The following is an 11,039-nucleotide window of genomic DNA, read 5'->3' on the forward strand; positions in this document are numbered from 1 at the left end:
AGCAATAATTTCATATGGCACACTAATATGAATCTAACGGTAATTAATGAATAATGTGTGTATTATTATCTCGGGGTGTATGGACGTAATACCCGCATCAAACCCTTGTCGGGGCTCAGTTGGTTAACCCCAGTAATTTTACTTACAAGTACCGCGTACGGCGGACGCTAACATATTTGGGCGACATAGTTTAATACTGCTTGATAAATTAATTATTTGTTTACATTGCAACAATCCTTATTTAATACATCTACTGGTGGAAATTATTTACTTTCCTGTTTTCTGTGTTTCTTATATGTATAGTATATTTAAAACACATAATATTGATGTAACAGCTAGAAGTAATGATCCGCTAACAGGAAAATCTTTGAATTATTGTGACATATCCTTTATCAGTATTTGTCATTATATCTATAGTACTCTACCTACCTTCGTTAACATATCCTGAATACTGTTTTAACACAAATATGGTCGCATAATCCTGGCAAATAATTAAAATCCGAAAGTGAATTTGCTTGTTCTTCTTTTACTTACGTCCCAACGGAATGTATTTATGATTATAATTTTCGTGTCTGAAATATTATAGGTAGCATAGGTTAAGTTTTTCCTTTGTTTACACTATAGATGCAAACCCAGCGTTACAGCTTTCTGTAGCTGCGGACTACCTAGCGGGTTTACCGGGGCGCCGGCTCGAAAAGCAGAAGTGGCAACGAGGTGGTTTTTAATCAGTAAGAGTCTGACACTCCCTCTCGCCCCGCCCAAGACGGTAGAAGTCATTGAATGATTTTCACCCTTTAAAGCGCTACAGCTAACAAGTAGTAAACCAATAAAACTATGTATTTGGAACACTACATCTAGAAAACGTAAGAACTATAAACAAAATAGTTAGCTATAGAACTTATTACCAAACAAAAATTCCAATTCGAAAATAAAGTAGATACTTTCTATGCATCATAAAACAATTTATACTCATAAAACTGTACGCTAGCCGACTAGACTAGCCTAGACGAAAAATGTATGAGTCAACGAATAACAATACTCATAAACAATGGCCGTCATAGACGATCACAGTTGAGGCACGTAGCTGACATCCGTAGCATCCATACACACGACACATCTAACTATACAATCCAGTATAATTTGACCTTCGAATGTAAGAAAAGATCATACAAAGTGAGACTATGATAAACTGGTTTCGTATAATTTGCCGTCTGTATTTCTGTACATTAGGCTTTACCAGAAAAATCATCAGAAACAAAGATCCGCGATAAATGATGTAACTCCCTAACTAGACACATAACATATTGACAACAAGATTGAATTTACGAGAATACCATTTTGTATTTCGAAAAAAAATGTATCTGAACGAAATACTATCCGAAAAAGATTATTATTTATTCTACTTTGTTTCTTATTTACAAAAGATTTCTTGGTGTTCCATAGTCTCTGCCTACCCCCATGGGAAACAGGCGTAAGGTTATGTATGTATGTATATAAAGAATTCTTTGAGTGATTTCCTATACTAACTATACGAAATAATTTATACACTGTACAGTAACCATATTCTTATTATTTTATTAGCCAACCGCTATGGTTAGCTTATGTAACAACAATTCATGGCATGACAATGATATTTAAATTATTATAAGATATCGTTTTCCTTATTAAAAACTAGTTTGGACACCCGCTAGTACAAACGTAAACAAGAACCCTATCAAAGTCAACATCACATAGTTTTTTATTTATTAAATTTTGCCTAACTGATAGCATCATCAAATGCCAGTCAAATAAAACAAACAAACTGAACTAGTGCCATGCGCATGAGTCTGTACTAGAGTACAGTGTACAATCCGCATGACTCAGAACCAAACGCACGCTGACTTCCGTAAACGGCACACCGGTGCCTAAATACTGCCACTACTAGCAAGTATCAGCGCCCACGCACTAACTGTTACCAAATCCAGTTACAAAACATGACCCCGTTATTAAAGCAACCATCGTTAATACATAATTCCATTAAACTTTACAAGAATACCAGAAAGGCAATTGATTAAATGTCACTCGTTTTCTTGCTTGGATTCCAGACGGCCAATGATAATGGGAACAATGGCTCCCATCGCAAAGCCTTTCATGGCCTTAATAACTAGTCATCAGCGTTCGAATGGCGGACATTAGCCGTCGCAGCAAGGTGGACGCGGACATTCCGCACTTAGTTTAATTAAAGCTAATTTATTGTAGCGATCGTGTAAAAAGGTGGTCTACAGTGTTTGTAGTGATGGTGAACGCTGATAGAATAAAGAAGTCTAATGTTTTATATCAATTAGCAGAATGAGCAACGGTTAAAATAATACGATGAGAGATATTCATCATTTAACGTGAATACTTTATATACTCTGGTACAACGAAAAACATTTAACGGTTTTAATTTTACATTGAATGACAGATGTCCTGTTAAAATAACCACAGGATATTTCTGTAGTACATCCAAAAATATACCATGGCCATCTCTACCAACCCTAAACCTCCGTTTAATCACTGTGTCTACCTTAAATCAGGCGTGTTAGATCCAAGAACATTTTTCTATTTTAAGAAAACAATACATCATCAAAGAAAAGTGAGATCATCTGTCATAGTGCCTATATGACATGAATAAGTCATCGATAACGTGCTTAACAACTTCACAGTAATATTTGAGTCAGTTCACAATGACAACAAAATAAAACTGTAGTAAGTTACACAACATAAGTGTGCCACAAGGCACCTGCTTTCTAAATACTGACAGACAAATTATGGAAACTGTGGTCAGTTAAGAATCCGGAAACACCCACGTTAGCTTAAGCAACGTTCCGTCCGACCTGTCCAGGTACATGTCGGGTCAACGATGGCAAAGCTTTGACAACTACTGACACAATTCACCCGTCTTACCCCAAATATTGCCGAGGCTCCGACGCCGGTATTTCGCAGCTTAGACGAGACTAAAAGGGGTTGTTAATTTGGACCAAAAGTATCGCCTCAAATTGTTACAAAGAAGAAAAGACTTAAGATGCAGTTAATATTAAAAACTCAGTCTTACGTATTAAGGTTCATATCATTACATCACCAGCCTATAAGTGGCCACTGCTGACCAAAGACCTCTTCTCACACGGAGAAGGTTTGAGCATTAATCACCACGCTTTTTGAATGCGGGTTGGCGATTTAAAACTCATAATTAGAAATTATAAGCCCAAGTTTCCTCGTGATGTTCTCATTCAAGGTTTATATTCAACTACTTGTAACTTTAACCCCATAAATCACACTAATATAACAACAAACTGCACTAGTAATAATCACTTTTAATTACATTGCTGTCTGTTCCAATTTAAACTATAATTGTTGGTTACTAAGCAGAAGATTTCTCTGAAGCATCGTCTTCTATCAGAGCTCACACTTGCTACAACATAAGGTACTTCATTAAATTAAATTAAACATGAAGTTTATAACTTTGGCTAATATAGTTTGTTGGAGGAATAATCACAAGATTGCTCGTGTAACGCCTACTTGGTAATATGTGCTATGGAGTATTTAAATAATTATATACTTGACTCATTGCCTTTAGTAGGTTTATAACAAAGTGTGTGAAAACTTGCCAAGTTATATCATTTTTAACTGAGGTCTGTGTATGGAACTTGGTACTTATTTAGATCTCACTTCTTTTATAGGCGAAGCATTCCAATATTATCGAACTTGGCAGCCTTTCACATTTATGTTTTGGGTGGGATTTATAATATACTTCTAAATACTCTTATGAATTGTTTGTATCAAGTGTTTATTTAGATAATTTTTCTCACTTACTCACGTACTGTTTTGACGAGGAACTCGACTAGTTTCAAGCCATGCTTGAGGCTCATATTCATGAACAGCATTCCGCGAATGCTGCTTTGGGAATCTGCTGCTCATGAATATGAGCACACACACACGACGCGGCGATTGTCGCGCTGCTACTGAGTACGTGAGTAAGCCGATAACATAATAATTAATTTAGTATGTCTCACGAAAGTTACAATAAAATAATTTTTCTCACATTCCTTTTCAAGGCCACGTAGTTTTGCGGAGCAGTGCAAGTCCAGCCCTGCAGAGCTAGTGAAGTGAGAAATTAATTAAGAGTTCATGCCTCGTTTAGCATTATGAGACAGTGAGCTAGACTCTAAAGTCCCCAGCGATAGGAGCAGCGTCGTGGAATAACTTATGTCAGCTTGGCGAGATGAACCGCGCGCCAAACATACGTAACCGACCATTGAAATATTCCTCAACCTAAACTAAAATTTCATTTATAACACTCCATTGAACTAACAAAAGTCAAGCTTGCCTAGTAACAAAATCGTACTTAAATAGACCAACACGTTCCGAAGCGACAAAGGCTTGTAAGGATCCTAAACAAAAGTTCAAATATCTTTTCTGGACGCAATCTAACCAACTTATCTAATTCTGTTTGGACAAAAGCCAATGGCCGCCAACAACAGTTAAAGGATTGGAGACTGAGAGAACAACACGAAATAAGCACATCGCCCTTAAAAAGTGCACCAACTCAATTACCGTTTCCGAAAACTGGGACGGAGTTTGAAAGAAAAGTAATGAAACTTTCCTTCCCGAGTTTGTTTGCCAACCGAAAGCTATCAAAAGGTGGGCGACAACATTTGAGCCAAGTGTGTTTCAAACTTCTCCGATCACTCAACTATTTGATTCGTCTTCTTTTTCCTGGCCTTTCCCCAATTAAGTTGGCACGACATCTTCTAAACAGTTTATTTAAATATCAATACTGTATCGAATATCTGACATCATTTGGAGCGCTAGATGTGAACCTACTTTATTGTCGCTAACTAATAATAGGTGTACTATTCCAATTCAAATGGAAACCACAAAATTAATTAGCAGTTAGCTTGCCTATTGTGGATAGTGGACATAACAATTATATTTTCCCATTCCCATGTAAAACAATTCCAATAAGTAACTAAGTATAGAATTAGGCAATCATAATATACGTATTTACGTGAATATGTGTACATAACTTTAATTTTACAGAATTGATCAGCCACACACAAGACGTCCACTGTTGAACATGAGTCTCCTTCAATGACTTCCATTTTGATATGCCATTCATGTCTTCACAGTTGATTTCAATCAAGAAATGTATTACGTAAATAAATATTTTCTTCGGATGAGTATTTGTAAATAAGGGTCCCAAAAATATGAAATCTCTGCCTAACATTGGAATTTGAATGTTTGGTATTCAATGAAAGCGAAGCTATCCGAATGGAAACTGCCTGCCTGATACAGTTAACGCAATTATTCTGTAATTAATTGCTTTAAGTCTTTGAAATAGTGACTATACTCTGAAGGTCGTACAATACGCGTTACGGTTACCAGAGAACTTAAATTTGTATGACTAGAATTACAAACAAGAGACTTTTCGGGTCATGATTCATATGAAAGCGCTTGGGCTCGCCCTAAATAGGTACGTGACTTTGCGTTCATCTTGGATATTGAAAATTCTCATAATTTATTACGACTTAATAGAAAAAAATCGCACGAGACGTTAACCTAATATCAACCTAGCTTACAGGCGCTATATGTACCTAAATTTTTGTAACAAGACATGCGCGGCTGAAGAAATCGTACCCTTATAGGATTCTGTGAAGAAACCTTTTTATAAAAATCTTTAAGTACATTTCTAAAAGTAAACAGTACAAAGAAATGAGAGTTGTGAAAAACGAGGATCCTTCAAGACACCTAAGGTCAATAGCAAGAAGCTCTAAGACGGTAAAGTACCAGCTAAGTAAAGGAATGCTGGCTACAAAGACAATGCTACAAAGCCATCAAAGTTCGGCACTTTTAAATATTTAAATACTTCGAGAAAAGAATAGAAGCGTAGAACTTAGTTTGTAAGGAATCAGCTTTGTTTCAGAGCCGTGGAATATTTTACAACGTAAAATATGAATAAACACATTGGACAAAAGTGGAACTTACTAAGCATTGAATATGCTGTGTCCTCTGTGTAATCAGTAAAAGGAGTCGATGACCGATAGATGCGGAAACTATTTATTCCTATGAAATAAAATATAAATTTTCATTTTCATTAATAGTTATCCCACCCAAAACATAAATGTGAAAGGATGCCAAGTTCGATAATATTGGAATGCTTCGCCTATAAAAGAAGTGAGATCTAAATAAGTACCAAGTTCCATACACAGACCTCAGTTAAAAATGATATAACAAGTTGGCAAGTTTTCACACACTTTGTTATAAACCTACTAAACGCAATGAGTCAAGTATATATTATAATTTTCTATTAAAACTTGCCAAGTTATATCATTTTTAACTGAGGTCTGTGTATGGAACTTGGTACTTATTTAGATCTCACTTCTTTTATAGGCGAAGCATTCCAATATTATCGAACTTGGCATCCTTTCACATTTATGTTTTGGGTGGGATTTCATTTATTTTTGTAAGGTTTATTTTCTTTTTTTCTTATTTTACTTTACTTTGACTAAATACAAACCTTCGTAACGAATTTTAGGTCGGTACGACCATTGGAAGATATATATAAATTTTTTGTTTTAGTTCCTTAGGGGTATGAATTTACACCTTCATTATTTTTAAAACCGACTCACACTTGGCCATTTTCAGATTTTTTCCTTTACCTTGACCTAAAGACCTACCTCCATGCCAAATTTCAAGTCAATACGACCATTGGAAGTGGTCTAGGTTTTTGATGAGTGAGTCAGTCAGTGAGTGTATAGTAAAAATAGCGATTTTCTGACGTCAATATCTCAAGACCTACAATAGGTACATTAATGAAATTTTGTATTTTAGATAAGTAAGTAGATCTCGACAGATACTAGAAATTTCATATGCGTAGATAAAATAGATTTTGAGTTATAGGTGGGTCGAACTTGGCCCGAAATGGTTCGTGTAATATAACCCACGGCCGGTGTGTCGGTTTTTTTGCTCGAACTTGGCGGACACACTGCCGTGTGTCTAGATTCCTTGAGGTTGGTAACTAAATAATGGTAGCCATTAGCGTTAGGTTTTGCACGACAGTTTTGTCCCTCCTACATGCAAAACTGTACAGGCATAACCGACTTATATTATACTGACAACTGTACAGTTTTCCCCCATCCACGCTAGGGTTTGCATGTAATGTTTTACATGTAAGGGCAAACCCTAACGTATATGGCCACCATACTACATCTCCTATGAATTTTAAAAAGCGCCCTAATCTGTTATATGTAGGTACCTACTTATTCGTCTACGAACTAGTAAAGCAATGTTTTAACTATAGGATAATCAGTCACTGTGCATTCATATGGCCCAGTCGCATGGCAAACTTTGGCACATGACGATTGCAAAACAGGTTCATGTTCATAAATATTATCCTCGTTCGAGTCCATATTTTGTTCTTATCACGAACATTAGATATCATGCATGAGACCATCAAAAACAATAGAATTCTTATTTGTAGATGTTAATGTGGAGACCCGAATGAACATATAGTTACGTGACCAGAATGAACCGACAATTCTATGACGACTGTCAGGACAACATTTGAATTTCAGGGAATAACTATTCCAAGTAAATACTGTGTTCCATAAATTGAATTTTTAGATGACTACGCTACGTTTTTTCTGTTTACATTACTCTAATTGTAAACGATCAAGAAATAGCAATGTTACCAGATGCTAGTAAAAAAACTGAGACACATGTTTGAAAATACAAAGAACCTTGTTTACGTGAAACGAATAATTTTGCTTAGACGATCGCACTTTAAAAATTGTTAGTGATAGTGAAACGGGCAATCAAAAAATATCGTAGTATTTGTAGAGTAGTGACGGGTCGATATGGAATACTGACGAAGCGAGTATCCGCAAGTATATCGTCTAGGTTACCTAACTATTCACAACATCCCCGATACCTCTCCGAAAGCCCATAATTAGAATGGAAACCTTGAGCTGTTTAGAGACACCTTATTTATACTAGGTATATATCTAAGCGGCCGCTGATAATGACAAATCTGGAAAATCCTGTTTTAATGAGATAACTATTACTAACTCTCCATTAAAGCTTGTCGAATTCAATTACTTTACAACAAATATTTAGGTACTTCGTGTCATGTTTTACATCGTACCAATACCGCACATAGATACGAGTAGTTATCCAAATAAACACAAGTGTGCGAATATGTCATACTAATGGACATACAATATTGAAATTGTACGTACACATTATCATGTAAATTCATTCGCAATGTAAACGTACAAATCTTATCAAATAATATTCGTAATGAGTCATTTAGTGCGGTGTACACTACAGAGCTGTTGTTATGTAGTGATAGGTATGCAGGTAAATAGGCTAAGCACAAGGTCGACTAACAAACTCGAAGATTAGTACCTACCTACTATTTGAAAACCTTATCTTGTCTGCTTTAACGGGTCTAAAGATATACGCGGTTTTTAAGAGCAGTTTTTCGTGCATTGAATTCATATTTAAATCCGTAGCAACGCGTTGTTACGATTCATTGCAAAAAATGGCTGGCTGGCTTTTAATTAGGTACATTTATAGTGTCACCGTCTATAAAAATATTTAACGTAATAACGTAAAAAAATAATACTATGTTTTTAGTATTATTTTAAAGACTTTAGTATTTTTAAGACAAGGTAACTAAATCCTAAATATTTATTTCATATGAAGTGGTACAGTAGATTTAAGAGTTTAGCTTCATAATTTTCTCGTATTATTTTTCAGTTACACCACTAAATTACGATCACAGCGTGGTGTAGATTACTTTTCGCTGTCAAACAATGAACTAATAGTTATTGATCTGATCAATAACTTATTAAACGAATTTGCGACGTATTTTTACATCACTAGTCCATAGTGTCTATAAAATGTCTAGTGTCTAAAAGATGTCTAAAGTGTTTAAAGGGTGTCTACCGTGTCTAAAGACTGACCTTCCGAAATCATCAGTTTTTATTAATAGCCACTAACTATAGCACTAGTTGAGAAGCCTGATATTTTAATGCACACTGAGACAAGACATAATTATTTGTTAAACAGTTTATTTTTTTATTTTTATTAGTCTAACAACAAGAATTTATGTAAAAGAAAAATAGAATTTCTAATGTGTTACGCCAATTAGAATCTAATTCACAAATACTTATTTCTAATCCAATTCAAATATGAAATTAAAAAGTACATTGCACTTTATACAGTTATGTGATGTGATATATTTAAAATCATATATGCATGCATTAAAATAAAAACCTGTGTGAATATAATATCTATGAACTTATTCAAATAAGTACCTAATTTTCCTACAAGATTATATAAGAATTTTCCTGTTGATTGTTAAAAGGTATTTTTCAAAGGAGCATCACTACCTAATTTTTTTCTTGATCAAAGCAAGTTGATTCTAAATTATACATTTGTACCATGTAGGTACTTAGGTACACAGGATAAATTAGAAAAAACAGGTACACAAAAATCCCAGCCATAAGGTAATTATACAAAGCGAGTATGTAGTAAAATTATAAAGGAATCAACATCACCCAAAAATTGCTAGTTCGGACATCACAGAACTGTTTCATGTTTTTCATAAAAGCTTTTAAAGTGCATTATCAATTGATATGAGAGTTTGATATACTGATAGAATGCATAAAATGAATACTGATATTGTTCTTTTAGCACAAGCATTACATCATCACTTATTTATGAGAAACAATGTATTATCAGCCTTATTAAATTTGTCCTTCCGAATTAATTTGTTGACTCGACAAATATTACCGATATTTAAAATATGGCAATAGAACACATACTGGTGACTAACAAAAGTATAAATAAATAGCTCTATTTTTTAAGAATCTCCAATTTCAAATTGTCGGCTATAATGCCATGTCCAATTTACAAAATCAATTTAGAATTTACCTGCCTGTTATATTATCAGTTGTAGTATTATTGTATTGTAGAAGGAAAATAGTAAATATAATTATTATTTCATAGTTTTGTCTACATTCCAATACAAATACTATTGGAACTTAAGAAGTTGAATAAGACTTTTAATATTGCACTTTTTGTCTAGGCCCAAGCAAAAAATTACTATGTATACTCTAGTAAGAATGGTCATCTGAGTATTTATTTATCTTTATGTATTGTTTAACTACAAACCGCAATTCTCGTAAATATGCCTGTTTCTGTAAATTAAGCTAACCAAATGTACTTAACAACAAAAACTAATCTTAATCAGTGATTATTAAAGACCAAAATACTATGAAAATCACATTATTTACCTGTTGTACTTCAAACAACAGTATGGTTATAGAAAAGTGCACTTGCTGTCAATAAAAGTTTACTTTTACTGAAACAAAACAAACTTCGTCCACCCATGAATTACATAAAAGTTATCACAAGTTGTGGAATGTAACGCTTTATTTAACTTTATAAAAGTTACAAGCTCCAATGATTTTATCGTAATCTAAAATAATCTATACTTACACAACCATGCCATAGGCGCCTTCGCCGATGTATTGCAGATTCGTATATCTGGGCCCCACTTCGAACACCTGGCCCCGAATGATCTCCGCGTTGGGATTACTGCTCGCGGCACCTGCAGCCTCAGCCATCGCGACACACAGAGGGAAGCCACTTAACCAACGGTAACAATACTGAGTTCAGCATAAATTTTTACACACGAGCGACACCAGAATGCCGATTGTTCAGTCCACAATTCCACATTTAATATCCAAAACAAATTGCTAATCGACCTACATTATCCACTACTCGAACAAATCGTCCACTTGTCAATTGCTTATCATTCTCGCTAGCCTGTTTGCCCGACTTTTCATGGACACTCCCGTATAGACGCAGTACCGTTACAAAATGAACTCGATTTTTTCTCCATCTCTACGAGGGTGTTCCATGTTGTGATATTTAACATATTCTATTCTATTTGTTGATGCTATTTCTTTCTATCACAGTGTGTTAAAACGAGATAGAGCTATCTCGTTATT

General features: G+C 34.8%; 2 protein-coding genes and 1 long non-coding RNA gene across 3 annotated transcripts in view; 1 reads left to right on the forward strand and 2 right to left on the reverse strand.

Moving 5' to 3' along the window:
- The window catches only part of LOC118266795 (mitogen-activated protein kinase 1), a 31,378-nt gene extending 20,459 nt beyond the window's left edge, over positions 1 to 10,919 (reverse strand). The window contains exon 1 of the mRNA XM_035580352.2: positions 10,525 to 10,919. Within this exon, the coding sequence (XP_035436245.1) occupies positions 10,525 to 10,652 (128 nt within the window). The 5' untranslated portion in view covers positions 10,653 to 10,919. The remainder of the gene's footprint in view (positions 1 to 10,524) is intronic.
- LOC118266881 (caspase-8) overlaps positions 1 to 11,039 on the reverse strand; it is a 404,424-nt gene that overhangs the window by 156,312 nt on the left and 237,073 nt on the right. The gene's annotated exons all lie outside the window — the stretch shown is intronic.
- LOC126912206 (uncharacterized) overlaps positions 1 to 11,039 on the forward strand; it is an 87,155-nt gene that overhangs the window by 62,781 nt on the left and 13,335 nt on the right. The gene's annotated exons all lie outside the window — the stretch shown is intronic.

Source organism: Spodoptera frugiperda, chromosome 23 (genome assembly GCF_023101765.2).
Source record: "Spodoptera frugiperda isolate SF20-4 chromosome 23, AGI-APGP_CSIRO_Sfru_2.0, whole genome shotgun sequence".
NCBI lineage: Eukaryota > Metazoa > Arthropoda > Insecta > Lepidoptera > Noctuidae > Spodoptera > Spodoptera frugiperda.